This window comes from Scardinius erythrophthalmus, assembly GCF_964197995.2.
Source record: "Scardinius erythrophthalmus genome assembly, chromosome: 21".
Taxonomy (NCBI): domain Eukaryota; kingdom Metazoa; phylum Chordata; class Actinopteri; order Cypriniformes; family Leuciscidae; genus Scardinius; species Scardinius erythrophthalmus.
Genome location: NC_138241.1, coordinates 30,316,516 through 30,339,927, shown reverse-complemented (window position 1 = coordinate 30,339,927; position 23,412 = coordinate 30,316,516). Strand labels below are relative to the sequence as shown.

At 38.1% G+C, this 23,412-nt stretch overlaps 1 protein-coding gene across 1 annotated transcript; it reads right to left on the bottom strand.

The window, feature by feature from the left end:
* Positions 1-1,903: 1,903 nt before the first annotated feature.
* Positions 1,904-23,183, bottom strand: vwc2 (von Willebrand factor C domain containing 2; the record flags this gene model as incomplete). The annotated part of the gene is made up of 3 exons (XM_081350771.1): positions 1,904-2,880; positions 19,694-19,823; positions 22,515-23,183. The coding sequence occupies 3 exons, from the start codon at positions 23,181-23,183 to the stop codon at positions 2,729-2,731; spliced, it is 951 nt and encodes a 316-aa protein (XP_081206897.1). The 3' UTR covers positions 1,904-2,728.
* Between the last annotated feature and the right edge of the window lie 229 nt (positions 23,184-23,412).

Below are 23,412 nucleotides of genomic sequence, written 5' to 3'. Positions count from 1 at the left end.
ACTTAAACTTAGAAAAATGAATTTAATGAAATATTACTTTTGCAACAAACTAAAAATGTTAAAGTACTAAATAAGTAACTAAAGTACTAAAATTTAAAATAAAATGAAAATGTAAAAACAAAAGCTAAGTCAAAATATTCATACAAACTATAATACTAAATAAACTCAAACATATCTAAGTAGCTAAAATATGTAGGAAAATATCCTTATTTTAATCCCACTGACTGAATTCATATGAGCAGTGGCACTATTTACGTAACAAGGCACTGTTGCTTATTGTTCAGGCATGAAGCCTCTTGCATGTACCTCACATCTCTATCAGTGGGAGGTGTTTGAGCTGACTGAATCATCTAGACCAGTGTTTCTCAGTCCTGGGGTCCTGGAGTAGCCCAGAACCGCACATTTTGGACGTCTCACATTTGGATGTTTCCACTCATTTTGTCAGTATTAGCGGCCCCAAGACCTGAAATGGAAAGAAAGATATGATTATTTCATATACATTAACTAACTTCATCAGCTGTAATCATTATCCTCATCAAATGACATTCGAGCAGATTTATAAAAATCCAATATTTCCAAAATATGTTAATGTTTGCATCTCCTTTATGGTCTCAAAAATGAGAAATACTGTAGTGCAGTTGATACTCCTTACCATTTCCTGACATAAACAGCAGTATTGCTCAGCTTCTGCTCTTTCTTCAGCGTGATGAAGTTCAACAGGACAGTTTCCTCAGGGTGGGAGTTTGATTAAAATAAGCAAATCAGAGCTGGGTATGATTCTCAGGATTTTTTACACTTCTGCTCTCACTGTAAAACATATTTTGTCATGTAACCTAAAAATGAACCAACTGATCTGGCTTTAAAAATATATTATATGACAGAATCAATCTAGGTCACATCAGCAAAAGTCATTTTAAAGGGATAAGATCATGAGGAATGTATATTACAGCTGCAGTTTCATATCTTCCAGTCTCAAATTTGATATCATGGTTTATATTAAAGTCGGCATGAAATGGAGTTTGCAATAGTCTTTTCTTCTCTATTGTCATGTATATCTGAGTAAAACTACTTCACGAACTAGAAAAAATGTGGCGAGTGACTTAATTTTGTTCTTTTGGAATTGATTGGATCATTGTAGTTTGCTCTTGTGTCAGGTTGTTCCTCACGCCAATAAACACGTCATCAGCGAAGAGAAGAGATGTCAATGCAAGAGGGAGGGGAACTTTTTTTGATTGAAGATTATAAGGGCACACGAATTTAAAAAATTTACATGTGCATGGATAAATTATCTATAATAAATACTGCAATATTCTGTTAAAAAATAAGAATTTGATTTTGACTTGAATCAGTGTCAATATTAAGAAGCTGAAGCTTTTTACAGACGACAACGCTGTCAAAATAATTCCCGTTCACACTGATCCAAGAAAACGATTAAAACGCTTTATTATTTATTTATTATTGCAGGTTACACCGAGACGGTATCATTTTCAAAAACTTGCACTTTGAAACCCGTTTTCAAATGTTTTCGTTTTCAGGCCCCCAAAAATGCCGTTGTGTAAATGACCGGCCAAAATGCATAAAAGGTTTTCGGTTTTTAGTCGAAAACGCTGTCGTGTGAACGCCCCCTTACCCTAAAGTTTAGTTCACAAACTACAGGAACAGAAAACCTTGGATTTAGTGGTTTAAAAGCAAAATGCCAACACAGGAGGTCTTCATTGACAGCTAAATTAAAAACTTATTGGAATCACCACTTGACTTGGAGACTCCTTCTGGTTCAATATTCCTTGTGAAATCTGTGCCATTTTTCATGTTTTTACTTGACATTTCAAGCATGGCCCTGCCTTTAAATATGGTAACTAACCTCAGTTGACTTCACGTCAGCGTCTAGTCACAAACAAGCTTGCACAGTGTAATGATTTATTTGGAACATGAAAACACGTACACATAGAAACACGTCTTAGCAAAACGGACCTCAGATAAGAGCACGATAGAGACTTAACATAAATGCAAATATATGCAAGCAGCTTTCTTTCCTTTTTTGATTTCCTCAAATGGACATTGAATCCATTCTGCTCTGTTGACTACCCTGACATAGTGTTAGATGTTATGTGTCAGCGGCATCCTGACAGCGGCATCATCTAGTCAAAACGTTCCTCCAGACACATTGACAGCTGTAGGTGCGTTATACATTCTAATAAGATGATCCGGTATTAAACGTCACGGCATATCAAAATACAGTGGCTATAAAAAATATCATTTCACTGTAAATCAGATACTTGAATCCAATCATAATCGTAGAACCAGCACATACATAAATAAATATCCTTTATATGGGTTATAAATCTCAATACAAACTTGAAGTATTAATATAGTTGAATTCAACTCCATGCCTCCTAAGACTATACATGTAACTCTAATGTATGAATCTCATCACTCGTCATGACGCTATGCCAACTCAGAGGCTCCGTCGTAGCGAGGGGAATGTAGCGCTTCGCACTCTCAGGTTAATTGGCCTATCCGCTGCATGCTACGGGACACTCTGAGTTCATAGTCATGAACGGTCACAAATGACCGTGATTGATGTTACGCCACGCGGTGCTGGTGTCTTGGCTGCGTGTGAGGCTCAGGGCTGGCGTGCTGAGCCCGTACAGACCACAGCTGGGACGGGTGATCCAGATCCACAGCTGTCCGGGTGAAGGCTGAGGGTCTCGAGCCCCCCGTCGCCGCCTTAGCTCGGCTGGCACTCGTTCTTGCTGCAGGTGGCTTGCCGCTCGATACGCCAGGTGCCCTCCTCGTACGTGCAGTAGCAGATGGTGCATTCGTCAATCTTAACCTCTCGGCCGGCCGGGATCACCGCCGTGTCCGCGTAGCAGTTTGGCCCTGTGCACAGATGGGAGAGGCTGTGTCAAACCGAGAGAAAGCCTGTTGAAAACAGCCAACAGAACTGCAACGCCTGGCTTTGAGTGGCAGTAACTGTCAGGGATCAAAATGAAATTATGTCAGCTGATCTCATGTAAGTTTTATGAGTTAGCAGTCAATCAAAACACAATAGTACGACAGAAGTCAGTTCTTGCCCTGCATGTACAGGGCGCCAGGCCATAAAAAGAAATGAAGAAGCAAATGAAATATTTAACAGCCAAATGACTTTTGAGTTGACAAATTACAAAATTGCTTAATAAAGATGGTTGTCCTGAAGTGTTTCAGCTCACATTGCTATAGCTTTTGTGTATAGACTAAGCTGACTTAAAGTTATATAAAATCAGGTGTTATTGTAGTTGTATTTAGTAAATAATTTTAACATTTTATTGCTGTAACTCAAGCGATTATGATAATATTCGCAACAAGTGTTTGACGTACACTTGATTCAGGTGTATAACTGGATATCCGCTTTCAATTACACATTATCATGTGATCAGTTAGTCAGTAAACAGACTAATGTATGTCTTACGAACCTATACTTACTGGATATATTATATACGAGTATATATATATATAACAGTAACAATTCTTGGTTCATTTTGAATCGGACATTAAAAATGACTCACAGTTCAGTGAGTGAGTCAGTTACAGCTCAGTAACAGCTCTAAATGATTCACTTACTGAATCTTATTCAAACCAATAACTTATGAGCATGTTTTGGGGCTGTTTCATGAATCTTTTTAAATGACTTATTACAAACAACCAGTTAATGCGAGTCATTTTTTTAGAGGCATTTAAAATTGGCATGCACAAGCAGGGGCGCAGATAGAATTTTTTAACTGGGGGGGACCAAGCTGTCAGCAAATGATTTAAACTTAATTCGTTATTTGCGTAATATGGGCTTTAACTAGTGCTCAAGTAGTAACTTTGCATAATCTGGGCTAATGATTTGCATTAAAAAGCCATTGGGGGATTGTTATTTAAAATCATGGATAAACAACAATGACCAAAGGTAAACAAAAGCCTACCTGATCACCACTAGCAATGCATGATCAGACTGTTATTTGACTAGTATGCCAATCACCCACCAAAAACTTCATGTCTTCAGCAAAGTATGTTTTTTTTAAACATTTGCTTATCTCAGCATACAAAGTCTATCATTATGAACAAAAAAAGCAAAGAACCTATGTGCAAATAATAATAATACTAATTGTTTGGTTTTTGAAAAAACGAGGTGATTTTTTTGTGTCTCTTCATCGCCTTTATATGACATTTATACAGTAATTTTTTTTCAGTTCAGAAAATCACCGGCTCAGTTTAGAAATAGGGGCTGTTTACACCTGGCCACTTCATGCGTTTTCTGTGATCGGTAGCTATCCGATCGTGAAAAGACCAGGTGTAAATGCCCTCCGAAACGCATTCGAGACAGATTTGAATCCGAGCGCTCAAACCACTTCAGGAGGAGGTCTGGTCCGCATCCCAGACGAAACTGGACAAGTGTAAATGCATCTGGTTGTTGAAACCGTATATGTAAATTTTACTCCTCCCAAAAATGATAAAAAATAAACGTGTGAGAGCGTGTTATAGGCTATATGTAATGTTATAGCCAGATATGGCGATGCTACTGGAACAGCATCGCCGCAGACGAGAGGCTGAACTCAAACGTGCAAACTATCACAAATCAAAGTGAAAGTAAGTCACAGACGCTTAACACACAATCATCATCATTATAAGTAAAGAAATGAAATGATCTTACCAGGGCTGTTACTGCTCTCTCTTATTGCGGTCTATAATTTAGAATTTTTAGCTGATGATCAATAAAATGCAGCTCATATTGGTTACTTTCGGTGACGCGCACTCCATTAAATATGTATAGGCCTATAGCGTGCCAAGCGCGGGAATTGAAGATCGGATTTAAATTTGTTTTGCAAAAACACGTTTATGTATAGTGTATAGCCTACACATAATGTATAGCGAAAACACTGATTAATCCCCTGTTTTACCGATTTTTGTCGCGTTTGGGATAGTGAGGGCGGGGGACGGATCGGGTCACTATGAATCTGGGGGGGTCATGTCCCCCCCGTCCCCAGTGCCATCTGCGCGCCTGTGCACAAGATGATATCTGATTCATTTAAAAAAAAGAAAAGAAAAAAGAAAAAGTAAATACCATTACAGAAAAATGCTATCTAGGCACAGCTTCCAGTTAACGATTCTTGCTTCATTTTGTATCAGACATGAAAAATGAGTTTCAGTTCATGAACTTTTTTATATCTTTTTAAATGACTTGTTACAAACAACCAGTTCATGAGATTCTTTTTTCATTAGCATTCAACACCAGCGAGCACAAGATATCTGATGAAACTGAATATGGATGCACATAAAGCTTTACCAATTGTCACTCTTTCCCAATTGCAACTAGATTTTTTTTGGTCATATTTGTGACCATTTTAGTTGCAGTCAATCAACTCACTTGATCTAGGCAGCGGCATTTCGTCTATGCATTTAATCTTGAACCCACAGATGACAATCAGTCCTCATCACAATGGTGTTAGAGGTTTCAAATGAGAATGGTACCTCTAAAGATGTTCACACTAGAGAGCACAGTTCAATATCCGGCCTTCCATTAAACATGACTGTGTCATAACTTCAGAGAGGAGGTAATTGCTGAGCTTATGGTGCACCATAAACATTTATCAAACCCCAAGTGCAGACTCGAACCTTTAGTGTGCTAATATATAAAGCTCTTCCTTCCACGGCATACATTTTAAAATATTTTTATGCAAGTGCTCTCACAAAATGTAAAAAATTATTCAAACCTATGAGTTTAAAACTGAATCCAGCTATACTGCTTTAATAGTAAAGCTGGTCTCTGGAAATAGCTGTTGAAACTGATGAAACCAACACTGACAAATAGAAATTGGAAAATAGAAAATAGATAAATAGGTACTGTATGTAAACATCCTGCTACAGTATTCAGAGCCATGATACAATGGGTTATGCATGTGCACGACATATAAACAACTCCTTCCATGTTCATGTCTGGTCTTAACTGTCTTATCTTTACTGTGAAGGCAAAAAACAAACACAAAAAAAAAAAAACACCCACATCCAACTATGGCCAGCTTTCAGTGGAAGATAGATTGGCACTGCTATGCCACATCATGCACTGGACCATGTAGGTCTAAAATGACTCATCAAGACAAATACTATGGCTTGTCACATTCTGAGGCATACGTTAACTGGAAAAAGAAAATTTGCCACGGCAAACTTGGTCATTGTCTAGACAAAACATTGCTTTAAATTTTAAAACAGTTCAAAGCTTGAATGGATTTGGTGTTTTTTCACTACAGGACAATAAAGCCTGATTAGTTTGGAAAAAAATAAAGCCTACTAAGTCAGAACAGCATGAAGTATTGTGTTGAGTTTGGTGAACACAGCTTGAAAGATCTAGCAGGAATTAAGGGCATTTTACACAGTACTCGATAGGCAGCAAGCTTTGCATTCATTTGCCATAAGAGAGGATGTGTGAAACATTGTGTGCAACTGCTTCAACTCCATACTACACTGTAAAAACAAATCCATGACATTTATGGTAAAAAAGGGACAGTAGAAACATATATTTCATGAATGAATGTAATGTTAATATATAAAACCTACTAAAGTACTAAAATCTGTTGTACCGTTATGATATACTTGCAACCCTAAAAAGCACAGATGGTAAAGAGAAAGCCATATGATGAATCAAAGTTCATTGCACCTGAGGTACAGTAAATAATATACAGCAGGTACATAGTGTCATGCACACAAACTCAAAATAAAACACTAAAAGCACTAAACAATAATTTAACATAAGCTGTAACATAAAATCGTAATGTACATAATTGATTACAAAACTATGAAGTAACAATTATTTCAATGAAAACCATTTAGTATTTTACTGTAAAATTACACAAAAAGCCACGTTAGATTTATTATAGGTTTTTTTTACTGTGTACATATAGTAAGGTAACTTACTGTTAACCAATTAACAGAATTTTACTGTAGAATTTTAAGTCTTTTACAGTTAAAATTATGATCATTTTATACAGTGCAGCATATGAAAATATTGCATTCTGTGCTGAATGCAAATTATAAATAATATATTTCTCAATAAAAGTGTTATTTCTACGTAAAACAGAATACAAACCAAATAAATTGGCATGTAAAATTGGATATGTATGAAATCACCCACTCATTCACTACTCCCTATATTTAGTCGGGCTGGTTAAAAAAATATTGATTTCTTAATTTTAATCGATTCTCATTTTGAAGAACCGATATCGATTCTGAAATCCTAAGATTTGTCTTTTCAGTCTTCGCTGTTTTCAGTTTATGAAGGAATAGTGCGCCTCCCAATAAATCTCAATAAGCTTTGTTACTTCTGATATGAAACAAAGTGTCAAACTTTAAATTCTGTCAATTTTGTTACGAAATTTAAACAATAAATACTGTTTTGGAGCTCTTTAATGTGGTGTGACAGATCGCTGTAGTGCCTCAGTTCAAGCAAAGAGTCAGTGTGGAGCGCACATGAACCGATCATCTCTTTCACATTACTACTAGTTACAGCACAAAATAGACATGAATGAACATCAGAAGGTATGTACAACTGACATACAGTACAACTGACCGAAATCCGTATCATCACATTTAATCTTCTCAATTAATGTCACGTAATGTTAAATTTACCTCAGAAAAGCCATTCAAAGTCCAAAACTTGATAGTCAGCTAGAAAAATGAACTCTAGAGAGGAGCCTTTTGCTAAATATATGCACAATTTTGCATATTCATAGTATTTTCACTGTTCATCAATATTTATTGTTTAAATAAATCCGTTGTTTTTATGATATCCACCATTTAAATGTTTATAAGCTATTTAAAAAAACCTGAGTAGAAACATAATTATGTCATTAAAAATGTATCCATATAAGCAGCCAAAAAAATTATTTAAAAAAAATATTTTCAAAAAAGGTTCATTTTAACCTTTAATATTATAGTGATGTACCAAATGGAGTTTCCTGTATAGTTTGCAGCATTAGTTGAGAGATTTTTTTCCTTGAGAAAATTTGACATGTATTATACCTGATAGACCCCAATTAATTGCCATTAAATCGAAGTAGAATAAAATCGCAACTTGTGAAACAAAATCGAAGCATGAAATTTGTGTCAATGCCCAGCCCTACTATTTAATGAATGCCACTAGAAAATCATTGAATCGATTTTGTGCATGGCTATTCTGCTGGGAACTAAACATAATAGATAAATACCTAGGCAGCAGCTGCAAAAAATATGTGTCACGGTTGGCTAACTGTGGTCCGTTCGTGTGTGTATGTTTTTGTAAGCATTGTCTCTTGTTTTGTTAACTGTTGGATCATTGTCATTATTATCTGTCTCTGCTTCATATCTTTGTTACCTGTTATCCTGGATTTTGGTTTTGTGTTTATTTGTGTAAATAAATCCAGAACAGGATGCACGACTGTGCCGAATTTGTTGGATGGAGCTTGAAAACTGAGGTTACATTTTAAATGTTTTTAGTCTCAGGTTAAAAAATGTTGAAAAAAAAACAACATTTTCAAGCCAACATAATTAATAAAAAAAGAAAAGATTCCATTAAGGAGAAATGCTACCGAGGCGCAGCTTCCAATTCCCCCTTTTTTTACATTCGCCAAACAAGGATGAATTGGTATTCATCCTCTAAAAGACATTATCATAGAAGATGGAAGACTACATAAATAAAACACGGCACATCAATCATCTTGAATATTTGGCTGGTGCTGTCAAGACATCATCCAAGCTATATTTATAATAATTTCAGAGCAAACACTTCAGATTCCTACCTCCAAATGTCAAGACTGTGGAAGTAAAAGCAGCGGATTCATCGTGAACGTTTATAGCTCAGATCACCCTATGCCTCTATACTGTATGTCCGTTGATATTGCTGCCATTTATGTTTAACTGTTACATAAACGAACATGATTATGTATTGTCACATTATATGTTATCATTGTTACAAAGAGAGGGGGTAGACAATGCTGAAAAAGAGGAAGAAGAGGATAGGGAGGAAGATAAACGAGTTCAGTGCACGCAGGAGCAAATAAATCGGCGGAGGAGAAGTCTGCTTGCTGCATTTTGGCAGCGGAAAGGAGTGTTTAATCACGCTGAGCAGACCCTTATCCCCGCCGCCTATCAAAGCGCCGCTGTAGAGGCTAAATTCAAGAAAGAGCACCATTAAAGACTTTGGTCCATTCAGAGATGAATTGCATTCCCCATGGTACAGTGGTAATTGAGATAAAAAGCAAAGGAGGAGGAAAGAAAAGCTTGGATCCTGAAAATTACATGATCTTTTAAAGCTCATTAGAGCTGATGCTCTCTGAAAGAGCCGGGATCATAGCTCACACTGCTCTGAGAATAAGTAAAAAGAAAGCCCTCTAATGCAGTTCTTTAGTATGTATGCATTATAAATCCCACTAAATTTACTTACTTTTGTGGAAATGATGACTGGAATGGATGGAGAAGGTTAAATTTTATTCTGGAAGTGTCTGTGGATGGACTTTACTGAAACATTAATGAACAAATTCAACATTCTCATAATAAATCAAGTCAAGTCACACGCTATTCCACATAGACCTGAAATTTTCATGAATGAGAAAGATGTCTTTACATTAGAGCTGGGCAGTATGGAAATATATCTCTGCGACGATAAAATATATAAATCTATTTTTAGAGATTTTGCTCTATCATTTATTATTGTTATTGACTAGACAGTTGAGGAAAAAAATCTAATGTGTGTCAGTAAATTAGATCCATGCATTTGGTCTTAAAGTGTCAGCAGCCTAATAAACCTGTGCTGTCTGTGTCATTAATGTTAATCAAACAAAATAAGACAAAGATAAAACCAGCACTAAAGAATCGATTTCTATTTCATTCACAGAGTGAAGTCTATGCCGTGTTTATTATTACATTTGATTATTTAATTTCTGTAGTATTTCTTACTACATGTTAAATAAACCTACTGTAGGCGTAGCACAGAAAGCCTATTGTAGATCAACATTCTGCCCTAAAAGTGATCAGGCAGACCATAAGTAATAAGTAGTAAGTACAGTAAGTTGTAGAGATTTAAACATTTCGGATATTTTGGAGTATTTAAAAAATCTACTTTTGCGAACTAGTCCTAGTTTTTCCCCCCGATTAGAACCAAACCACTGCAGAAAGCATCTCTGGAGTTATAATTACCAAAAATAATGTCGAAATTTCCATTCACCTTTGCGACGGGACGCCAACATTTTTGATGTGGGCGTGGCCACTTTTACTAAAACAGCTTTAATTCTTGAACACAATGAGAAAATTTCACCAAACTCGGTACACCTATGTATGAAAAAAGACACTGGACAGTTGGAGGCGCTATAAAATGTGTAAAAAAAAAAAAAAAAAAAGTCCATCAGATTGACTTGAAAATTGGCATGCAGTGTCTTTGGACATTTGAGTATCTAAAAAAAAAAAAAAAAACGGCCACCATCGGCCAATGAAGTATGATCACCTGTTAGACAAGGTTAACGGAGACCGTTCGGAACAAAACTCGCTGGGCATGTTTGCCTCATGGCCCTAGAGGTCTGTGAGAGATTTGAAAGAAATCAGCCACTGGGGGCATCTTACAGCTCTGTAATCATGTGGTGTTTCACACATATTGCTGCATACAAAATCACATACTTCCCTATACTATATAATAGGCGAAAAACAGTACGTGACAAAAGAAGAATGTCCGAATTCACATACTCCTAAAAAAGTAGACAAAAAGTACCCGGATGACCTACTACTTCCAGCGAGATTCTGAAGTGTGCATACAATGGACACTTTACTATCCCATGAGGCCACGAGAGAGGATTTGTAAATGGCAGTGAAGAGACAAAACTGATGCTGGGTCCTACCCGATTTCGAGCGAGGACCTGATTTGTCAGTCGTTCCCATGATAACAGCATGGCGAATCTAGAATGTCCCTACTCGAGAGTATTCGGTGTTTACTGTAACGTGTAGTTCCATGTCTGTTTAGTTTCATTGTGTTTTGGTTCAATTTTCCCTCTTCGAGTTTGCCTGAGTTCCCTGTGCTTATTAGTTTCCATTGTTCCTTATTAAAGGCATACTATGCAGTTTCCGTTTTTGTCAAACAGCGACCCCTAGAGTTGCTGTGGAGTACTTGTATTTAACGTTACTGTCATAAATACCACTCACGCAGAGCCATCTCTGCATTCACGGCCTGATCCCCTCCCCCCTGTATACCGGTAACTGTTCAGTAGGATGGAATAGAGATCCTCGTTTTCTTTTCCTTGACTCTTCCGACCGCGCTTTCTTCGTCGACTCTGCCATGATTCACGTCTGAAATGCGTGCTAGTGTCTTCCATAGAGGCTGCTTCATATGTTGTTGATGTATGTGACGTCGTGCTATAAAGCAAGTCATGATTCTGGCGGGGAGATTTGGCGGGGCGCCACCTCTCAAACCTGCATTGCTGGTTTTGCTATCGGGATGATTCGCCATACTACGAGTTCGTTTAACATCGAAATGACTTTGAAGCTGTTATATTAAGGTACAAATCTTGCATAGTGCCTTTTAATATACATACCTGCTCTGTTTTACCTTGTTTACCTCCTGATTACTCTCTACCTTGACTTTCTGTTTAATCTCCAATGTTGTGCTCTCATTATAGCCACACAACTGAAACATTACATGCTTGCTATATCCTCCTGGGACCCAGGAATAGACTTTTGTCCACTGTAGTGGACATTATATTTTAGTGAATTTCTGTGACACCATACATGTCACATGTCACAACCAGGGTGTCCTGTAAAGAGCACATTCAGGGCATATGTAATATCTTATAATTAAGCTTAAAGGTCATAAACCGCTTGAACAAGTTATATTGAAATAAGCTATATTTTAATTTGTATCTTTGTTATATTGTATGTGTTCTATTGTTTGTAATTTGCTTCTTTGTTCTTATTTTAATAACAAAAATAAATTTGTTATTAATATTGAGATTTATATTGTTACTGTGAAATCAAATTTCTCATTTTGCGAATTAAGATTTTGGTTATATTGCCTCAGACATCTGTTAAAAACATACTCCTATCCATACTTTGCTTTTCAAATCCTGTTCTCCTACTTTCGGGCATCTCCTGGGCATAAAAGACTGGAAAAATAGTGTTTCAGGAGAATGTAAAGAGAGCTGGAGGTGCTGTGCATATAAATTCACTGTCCTCTACTTCTCTCCTTCAGTATCACAGAGAATCAAGCCCCATTACAAACGGATAAAACCATCAGCGCAACAAATCCGGGTGAACATTTCTGCAGAGGAAGAAAAAAGAAGTATTTAAGACGAGCTGAGGCCTGAAAGTGATTTCTGGGGCCTCCTCTTAAGCCGCCATGAATATTTCTCCCTCTCCAATTTTTTTTCTTCTTGAAAATGCAAGTGATCCCTTTCTGCTCCCAGCACCGTAGATTTTCAGGGCTTTCGGCTCATGCTCAAAATGTTTATTGCAACCTCCTCAGATTAGCAGTGACCCGAGTGTCAGAGCCCTTCAAGAAGAGGGCTTGTTTCCCTGCATGTTGCCAAGGCGATGGCCCACATGAGAGGAGGTCGACAAAAAGGAAAGGGCTTCAGAGGAAATTAAAAGCATCTATTCCTTTTTGTAACACATGCAAGCTATTAGTAGGAATTTTGATTCACCACAGCAATCACTCTTTTGAGTCTGTTTCTTAAAAAGATTTGTTTAGATTCATTCACTGATCTCTTTGCTGATTCTTTCTGCTGGCTATATCCGTATACCAGTAGGTGTTCATTAAATAAAATGTTTTAAATATTTTACATAATTGTTTATGGTCTTTGGTCATCCACTTTTCAAAAACTTTCTCTCTTTGGGTCTGTTTACAACTGATCACTTCATGTGTTTTCACTGATCGGATATTTAATTTGTTAAATCGGTTCCATTTACACTTGTCCATATAAATGTGTCTCCGCAAAACAGATATAAATCCAATCTTATATTCAAATTTAAAGAGATAAATGAAAGCAACAGGGGCTGTGTTCAAAATCTCCCCCTATACCCTCATTCACTATTCCCTAAATTACTCCACTACTATAGTCCACTTGAATGAGTGAATGAAAACAAGTGAGTGAATTCATACACTGAGTTTGTCCTTGCTGTTTAATAATCATTTTAAACTTGGCAAACTAACAGCACCAGTAGTAAGATGAAAAGATGTTTCTTGAACTTTGTAATGGAAACTAGCAGGTTTAAACCTTAATTAAATAATTTAATACTCAAGTAAAAAAGGAATTTATACCTGTATGACATTACGCTGTAGCCACATTGGACCAGCGGTTTGGAAAATTAATGAATGGATGATTCAGCTGCGGGTGCCATCTTCTGGCAAAATACGGTAATTCATTAGACGCGGCGGTCACAGTGCATTATGGGTATTCTCTAGCCGTTAAGGGTACAACGGTTGTACATTCGTTATTGCTGTGCATTGTGGGATTAAATGAGTGCACTCAATAATGTCCACTATGGCTTCGGACACCACTACAAATGGCTGTCCTCTCGAATAGTGCCCTATTTAAGGGTATGGGGGGTGATTTCGGATACAGCCTTGGTCTTTTCACGATCAGATGGGGATAATTATGACGAGTATTCTTGATGATAGCACAGTTATTCTTTCCTAAAAGAGGGTCTTGTAACTTTAGGAGTTTGAGATATTGGTGCAGCTTTCTCTCTGAATCTTAAAGCAGCAAAAAGCACTCAGAAAAATCACTCAATGCCAAGTTTCTTATTTACTGACAGTCTCTCAGTGAATGAAAAGAACGCAGAGTGCTGTGACTGAATCCGAATGTTTTTTTCCCCCCTTTCTTTTTGAGTCCCAACATTGCTGCTGCTCGCAGATGTTCTTTGATATTCATGAACAACTGCCTGGGGTGGATATTAGCAATAGCGTTCACTTTCATCTCCCCCCATGGCACTTCCTCAAGTGTCTCCCAGCATACTCTTCCAACAACAGACCCAGGCAGTGCGCTGCACAGGAACATAATACTTCATTCAGCAGCTAAGAAAGAGGTGCTTGCCTCTGCTCTTCATGAGCAACACATTGAGATATCAGCACTCATGACTGCTTTACAGACCCTTTGTGCTTTTCATGTGTTAACAACCACTTAAAATTAATGAAACTGTGGCTAATAGGATGAAATGAGCTCCACTGTCTTGGAGGTTTAGGTGGCCTTGCACTGTGTTTACCGCATTTTCTGCAAGCTGCTGATGGTGGCCACGGATGAATCAGCTCAGTGATGAGGCGTTCTAATGACCGAACAAATTACAAGCATTTACGTCCTTTGAATAGTGTGGTTTCTGTGACCTGAGCTAAAACAGTTGGAGGGGGGAGGCTTTTGTAGCCCTTGCTGGGTATGGCGTGGTAAGCGTGAACCGAGCACAAGATTATGATTATGAGAGAAATGCTTGCAACCCATTTAGAAATCGATTCTCCTCACTGCTTTCCCATTCAGTGTCAAGTCTGCCAACCAAAATGAAGACGACAGCCCCCATTTCTTCTTCAGCTATTATCATTTCATCCCTTAGACACCACATTTTTCTCAAAGGGCCGGTCTTTCATACAAAGGCGTAGTCAATCAGATGGTAATTGACTCTTAATGGTACCAATTAAATAATCATTCTCCTTCTGATTTATTGGACAAGTCACTTGCACAGAAAGTTGGAAAGTTTCTGTATCGATCGAGGGGGGAGGGGGGAGGGTGAGGAGTTTTAGCTGGTTAGCACGGCTCCTTTAGCCCCTTCTTATAGATACATTAACTGCTGCTAAAGCCATTTGAAAATTAGCTGTGCATTCTGTTGAAAGAAACTTATAGCACTAATATTTCAGTACATTACTGTGCCTGACTCTTAAAAGTGTGAACTATATTTATATCCATCTGTTGCCTTTGACGTCACAGTTTAGGATAGTTGCTAGTGAAGGTTTTGGGACTGTGTCAATTTTCAGGATAGATATAGAGATAGAATCAATCTCTCTCTCTCTCTCTCTCTCTCTCTCTCTCTCTCTCTCTCTCTCTCTCTCTCTCTCTCTCTCTCTCTCTCAAACTTGTGGTGACTTATGTTGACCAAGCTCAAATATGTCTATATATAAAAAAGTTGTTGATTGTGGCCTGTGGAATGTTGGTCCACTCCTCTTCAATGGCTGTGCAAAGTTGCGGGATATTGGCAGGACCTGGAACACGCTGTCGTATACGCCGATCCAGAGCATCCCAAACACATTAATTCATGCAGACTGGAATGTCCACCAGAGCTGTTGCCCTTGAATTGAATGTTCATTTCTCTACCATAAGCCGTGTCCAAAGGCGTTTCAGAGAATTTGGCAGTACATCCAACCGGCCTCACAACCACAGACCACGTCTAACCACACCAGCCCAGGACCTCCACATCTAGCATCTTCACCTCCAAGATCGTCTGATACCAGCCACCCAGACAGCTGCAGCAACAATCGGTTTGCAATACAGTAAAACTGCACATTTTAGAGTGGCCTTTTATTGTGGCCAGCCTAAGGCACACCTGTGCAATAATCATGCTGTCTAATCAGCATCTTGATATGCCACACCTGTGAGGTGGATGGATTATTTCGGCAAAGGAGAAGTGCTCACTAACACAGATTTGTGAACAATATTTGAGAGAAATAGGCCTTTTGTGTACATAGAAAAAGTCTTAGATCTTTAGAGTTCAGCTCATGAAAAATGTGGGCAAAAACAAAAGTGTTGCGTTTATAATTTTGATCAGTGTAATTTATTCCTGTGATGTCAAAGCTGAATTTTCGTCAATTTCTCCAGTCTTAAGTGTCACGTGATCCTTTAGAAATCATTATATGCTGGTTTGGTGCATTTATTTTTTTATTTTCAATTTTGAAAACAGTTGCTTAAATTCGTTTTGTGGAAACAGTGATACATTTTCTTTCAGGATTCTCTGATTAACAAAAAGTAAAAAAAAAAAAACAGTCTTTATTTCTAATAGAAATCTTTTTTAACATTATAAATGTCTTAACTGTCAATTTTGATCAATTTAATGCATCCTTGCTGAATAAAAGTATTTAAGAATTCTTACTGACCTGAAACTTTTGAACATCCATCCATCCATCTGCCTCCCCTCCCTCCATTTTGCCTGTAATCCTTAAAATTAGATTTTTTTTTTAAACTCAAGGCTTTGACAAGTTATTATTCAAAGCTGGTCATAACAATCTTTCATTTTCATATGAATTAATTTGTATTCTACATTTTTACAAACAAATTGCAATTATGCAACCTGTTTTCTACACCAATTGAATTCAAATTGAGGAATTCCAAATGTCGCACGACCCTGGTGTTCTTGTGCAACCATAAGCCAATCATCATTGCCATAATGTAATTTTGGCTCCAGAGTGATCAGTCATGGCTATTCCGGCTAAACTGGTCGGTTCTATAGACAGATTTTTTTTTTTTAATCACATACTTCTGGGGGGCTCCAGTGTCAGTCACTGAGAACATCAACGGACCTCCTTGATGTTCTCTCATCGTTAAGTTTGTGTATGTGATTATTATCCCCATCAGAAGCAAAGTTAGAATCACAGCCGGCACCCATCCTACGGTGTCACTGCACGACGCTTTGAAGTCTTACTTTTGAAGAGTGCAAATCTCATGGGGTCAGAGCATCTGCTTCTTGCACTGCATCTGCGTTGGGAGTCTTTGTACCTCACACATTTGTAGCAAATAAGAGGTGCCATAGCTGGGGTATACGGGGCCCCGGTGCAGGTTTCTGCCTACAGGTTGTCCCCCTCGGTTGAAATCGTGATCACACTCGCAACTCTGTGATCCACCCCCACAAGATATGCACAAGAACCACAGGAAGCACAAACAGAGTATTAGACTGATTTTATCTAACGCAACAATTCCAAGATGAAATCAAATTGCAGACTACCTGGCAAGCGTGACGGAGCTGAGCCGCGTCACAGTATTATGCCGCGCTGTGAAATCACTAGGCGGCTGTAATCTTGTGCGTTGAACAAAAATGTTTCCAATCCATCATAAAATCATACAGCTTGACTGCTTGAGTGTGCACATACATTTGTAAAGCTGTTTGAATTCACAACGGCACGACTTGATGAAATTGGCCCGCTTTTGTTTCCTGGATTCCATCTCACACCCAAACACCAACTGAGACATTTGATCAGGGAGTCTGGGAAGCATCTCAGCAAATGCCAAGATGATTCATTTAAACATGTGTGCTCTTTAAAATAATTGGCCCACATCACCCCTCCCCCATTGTCCACACTATGCTGAGTTTTTAGCTGCAGAGTCAGAGATCCATTTACCAAGTCATCATTTCTTTTCTGCTGAAGGAGGCAGCGTGGCTGCCGGTGCCATATTAGATCAGGATCCAGGCGTACACAAGAAGCAACAGTCTTGGACATGCTGTCTAAAAGCATCTCAGACAGCTCTATATAACCCACACTGAATCAGAAAACTTCTCCCAAGACATTGTAATGTGTTCCAATCACAGAAGGCTCACACACTAACCTGAGGTCACAGCTTTTCTTTCCTCCCCCCTCCTGAAAAACACTCCTCTGGCCAAAAAGAGAACAACAGCACGCACAAGGCAGACAAAAGGTCTGTTCAGAATCCTAGTGAGTCGCATCTCTGTCTACCGCCTACATAGGCAGCAGCCTTTCAAGACAGTGTCTAAACTGTCATATAACAGACCACACAAATGGGGTTCCTCAATCGACTTTCAATTGATTTCAATAGTTTGACGCTAACATGTAACTATATTTTACCTGTACTTTATAAAAAGGATACATTTTTTAACATTAGCTAAAGCATTAGGTATCATTAAGTATTGATGAACAATACTTTTACAGTATGTCTTAATAAAGGTTAATGTTAATTTCTAACTTCTAATACGTCTTTACATTTCAAAATGCATAAATTAGCATTAGCTCATGTATTATGAATGGACATGAATGAACAGATCATTACTGTACACTACCATTTAAAAAAATTTTCAAGTAAATAGTACTTTTATTCAACGAGGAATGCAAAAAAGTAACAATAAAGACTATTCAAATAAATGCTTTTGCACTTTTCTATTCCACAATAATATTAACCAACACAACTGTTTTCACCATTGATAATAATAAAAAAAAAATTCTTGAGCACCATATCAGCATATTAGCTATAATGATTTCTGCTGAATACTGGAGTAAAGATGATGATGAAAATTCAGCTTTGCCATCACAGGAATAAATTACATTTTAAAATATAGGCCTATTCAAATAGAAAACGGTTATTTTAAATTGTAAAAATATTTCACAATATTACTGTAATTACTGTATGTTTGATCTTAATCTTGATTATGATACTCAATACATTAAGTAATGTTAATGAATGATATCTTACTGTAAAGAGTTTTATCAATACTTTTTCAGTATTAAATAAACATTTTGAAAAGGTTTATTGATAATCAACATTTCTTTACCTTGTCCACCATCTTGGATTGTTTTTGTTGCCAAGTTCGTCAAAGCAGCTGTGTCCGAAATCGCATACTCTCTTGATTATGTACTTATTTTGAATAAGTAATTACTTTGCGACCACTAAAAAAGTATGTTTTGTATAGTATGAATGTGTGTAGAGTGAATGTAATCCGGACATACTGCATTCGTCATGTTGTCCTTCTCATGTGACCTACCAGCGTCAGTTGCGTCGCTTCACTGCCATTTACAAATCCTCTCCTGTGGCCTCATGGGATAGCTCACCCCCTAGCTTTGTGAATTCTGAGGTACTACTCTAGTCACATTCTGTTTTTTGCCGACTAAATAGAAGGGAAGTATGCGATTTTGGATCCAGTCACTGCATTGCCTTCTCTGCAACACATAATAAACTGCCTAAGAATTCGGCCATAAGAAGGTATCTCAGATTCCTTGTGGAACAGCCTTCTTGTCGGGAGCGAGCCCAGTATCTCTTAAAATGCTGCTTCTGTAGACAGCTCACTAGGTTTTGTAACAGAAAAAAAAAAAAAAAAAGGCCGCCATGCAAAGGGTGCTTTTCATGTAGAGTGTCTTTGAAAATTCTTCCTTCTCCGCGGCGGGCGCTTTGACGAGAAAGTACATTTATGTACCTTATACTTCTGTGTTTCCAGCCAAATGGAGGGAAAAAAACATGCGTAAAAGTTTAATCATCTGCGCCCTAGGGCTGGAGAAAGCAGACTGCAACCGAAACACCTGCCTGTGCTAATCACCTCACCTCCTGGAAACAAGCAGAGCAACTTTGCAGGTTCATTAGTGCTATTGCTGTCTGAATAATGCATCTCTGCAACTATCTTAAACAAAGGCCTGCAGACAAATATAATATCTTTGGGTTTGCATCATCTCACTGATGGTAAACTGGCTGTTATAGAACAATGAGATGGATCCGCACGTAAGGCATACAAGAGGTGGTGAGATCTGCTTCTCTGTGCATGCTTTCTGCAAATTTTCTTCGTGGTGTGGTAATTGGATGTAGTGGACAGGAGTCTCAGTGGTCATTTTACAGATGCGATTCTAACATAACTCGCTCGCTCTTGGGGGACACAGCAGGGGTTCTGCAGTTCAGGGGATTGCATTTTGAAAGCTGTGAGGAGGAGAATCAGAGAAAGAGAGAAAGGCTGGAAGAACACGACTACTTACCGCTCTTACACACCGGGCAGCACTGCTCAGGCTCATATTCTGGATCAACACACTCTGTCTGTGGGCAAGCGGACACAGAACAAAGAACCTCTCCACTGGCCTCACAACGGCACTTCTCGCACGGAGACACCTAAAAACATACCAGACAAGAAACAAAAACTCTATGTTGCAGCATTTATAATACTTTTAGGATTGATAGGAGGTTCAATCATTTGAGCAAGAAAAACAAGAGAGTGCTTCTTTGAGGGAACTAATGAGTGTTCAATTTAATTGATGAGCATGCTTCATTTCTGCCAATCTTGAAGTATATTAACAATGCTTACCGACTTCCTTCTGGCAATACCTCTGGCATCGCTCATCTCCCTTCCTTTCTTTCCATATTTATGTCCATGGGGAACTCTGAGTCATGTCTTACCCTCGAGCCCATTCATTATGAATGAATATCAATACCTGTCTCCTTTATTTGAGTGATTCTTCAGCTACAGGCACTTTTATGTCCCAAGGGTTAATTTTTTATTAAAACTTTTTAAAAAGGTCACATTAAAACTCTGTCTTGGAAACTTTTTGACCATGTCTTAATTTACATTTGCTATTTTTCAAATGCCTTTAATAAATAGATTTTATTATGTAGACAGACTTTCAATAAATTAAAACTGCAATCATCTAAAAAAAAAGTGTAAAATATGAACCATTTCTATTTTTAAATGTTTGGTAACACTTTACAACAAGGTTCCATTAGTTAATATGAGCTAACAATTACAAATACTTCTAAATCATCTTAACTAATGTCAATTTCAACATTTACTAAAACCTTACTAAAAGTTGCATCTGTTAAGCAAGGAATAATTGACGACGGGCCATTGAATTATAAGAAAATAATGCACACCCGAGGTGGTAATGCGGAAACAAAGCGAAGCGGATTTGTTGTTTTTAACTTATTGTTTACTATATTTATTGCTTTTCCCAGAAAATAATTACACACCTTAGAAAGTTCGTCAACCAATCAGATTCAAACCGTTAACAGACCGATAGTATAATATTATTTAATGGACCTGAGCTAACATGAACAGTTGTATTGTTATTTACTAATGTAAACAAAACTTTATAAAAAGTAACAAATGTATTGCTCATTAACTAATGGTAACTAATTGGACTATATTGTAAAGTGCTAATAATTTACATAAAGTTGTATGACGATTATAATTCGACAAAATACAACTTAAGTGAAAATGATATGGACAAAGTTTGCAAAAATAAGTAAGTAATTATTTTTGATAGCTTGCTTTTTATGCAAATGCATAAATAGAGATAATGAAATTAGCCTTAGTAAGAAAAAGAGTCTACCATTTTATCCATAAATGTTTAAAATGTCATTTCTATCACTGAATAGTGATTTCAGATGTAGTGAAAATTATGCTTCAGGGAAAATGCTTCAAGAGAAATTACACAATTCTGCTGTGGTTCATGTATATAAACTTTTGGACATTGTTGAAAGACAAATATAATCTAGCGAGTTCAAAAACAGTTTTGTTTTTTAAAAATGCAAGACACCAAAAGTGTCCATGTGCATTTTATGAACCTAAACCGAACTGTATTCATGTTATAAATTCAGAGTCTCGTCACACAGTGGATTTCTGAAGCATTCATGTGACTCTACAGATGTCCCAGAAATCACATTCTGTATATATATGAACAAACCGATCAGTTTTGCTCACTGCTTCTTCTCTGCTACCAAGCATAAAGTACAAATGACTTTTCTGGCATTAGCATTTTCTGTGAAAAGAACCTTACTGATCCAGATCCAAAAGATCCAGATCCACAATGTATCTCCTGAGACAATCTTTAACAAATCAAACAGAAGACAATGTGTCACGTCCAATTGTGGTGGAAAATAAAATTTCACAATTCTAAAATTGAAAAGCAGCTCCCACTGAGAAGCCCACATTGTGGGACTAAACAGATATGATACTGGACTCATTTTATTCTGCAGAGGGTTTAATTGTAACCTTTGCAGTCTGCATATGCATTAGGTACAGTTGAGCAGAACCAATAAATTCAGTGCTTGGTCATCATTACCACTCTTTGTGAAAAGCACTTATGCTGACTTCTGCATTAATAAATCTCACTGCTTACCATAAAGCTCAGGTGCTTTGGATAAGGACTCCAATGACACAGGAGGAGGAACCAATGCAAATTAAATCAAGAGCATAAGCTGTAGAAGCAGCTAATGGCTTTGTGAGACACATGCAGTTCAAAAAGAATCATTCGTGCACCTGCTGCTAACTCTGAAGCTGATGACAAGCGTTTTCCACCGAAGGCAAAATTAGAGAGCATCATAATAGGGCCTTACAGGAAAAAAGACCTGTCTTCTCTTACATAACACCACCTAAGCAAGATAAGTCACCATTAGTTTCGCATAATAATTGAACTCTTCACACATTCACAGCATGAAATGCAGGAAAAAACTGCATTTTATCTTATTGCGAGCCTCTTCCCGGGGGAAAGGCTCAGGCTGAGAAAGAGTGATGGATTAAAAAAGTGCAATTTCGAAATCAAATTTTTGGCCTGCTGGAATCAATTCATAATCAAGACATGATGAGCACACATTAGATTTCTTTAATTGGACAGAAAACTTCACCGGACCACAGAAATTCGATTCCACTCAATAATGAACAGATTCACAAGGGTGAAGATCTAAACTCAAAGTCTTCACATAATCTGCCATTAAATAAAGGTTACTTTAGCATTCCTGACACTGTTGAATACAGATAAAAGATGGGATCTGGAATGGATAATGAATCATTTAATGTGTTGCTCTCACCTTAAACTCCTCCAGAGATGAGTAGACCTTTCCTCGAAACTCACAGTAGTTTTTCTTCTCTTTGCACTGCGGGCAGCACTGGCTGGTGTCAACACGCAGGCAACGTGGATGAAGTTTTGGACACTCTGGTTGGGCGCACAGAGGACCTTCATCTGTACACAAGCAGGGGCAGGTGGAGGGTCCCGGGGTGAATTTCTCCCCGATGGCGAACACAAACCCTGTCTCATCCATGCAGCCCTTACCCCTGTAATCGGGATACGCGTACTCATCGGTTGCATCGAGGGAGACGTTGGCCTCTTCCGTAGGAGCCTCTTCAGTTTGCTTGAGTGATTCTTGCTCACTCCAGGCTTCGAGGGTCTTACCCTGCAGTTTGGACCCTCGTCTCAAGGGGCTCGAGTTGGGTCGGGCCCTGATAGCACTGGATCTGTTCACGCCCTTGATCCCCTCCAATTCAAGATTACTCAACTCCTCCAAACGCTGCCTTGCACTGGGGCTCAGCGCACCCTCCTTGGCCTGGGTCAGAACGCGCTCCAAACGCTCTTTCTCCCCACCCTCCGGCACCGACACAATGGGATTGCCTCGTGCGCTTGTATACAAGAGCCAAGTAACAAAGATAAGTCCTGTTGTCATGGCAGCCGAGTGAAGCATCTCACTCCTCTCCACCAGCATAAAATTACGGGGCTGCACCTGGACTCACATTACAATCCTTAAATTGCATGTATTACAGCAGAAGCGTTGTCACATCTGTAAAAGAAACAAACTACATGTTTCAGCACCATGGACAGGGGTAATGTAATATCAGTCAGAGAAGTTGGCTACATCAAACACTAAACAGCTTCCCAAAATCAATTCTCTTAAGGAGTGTAACACTAGAAACTGTGATATACCCCACTCGTTT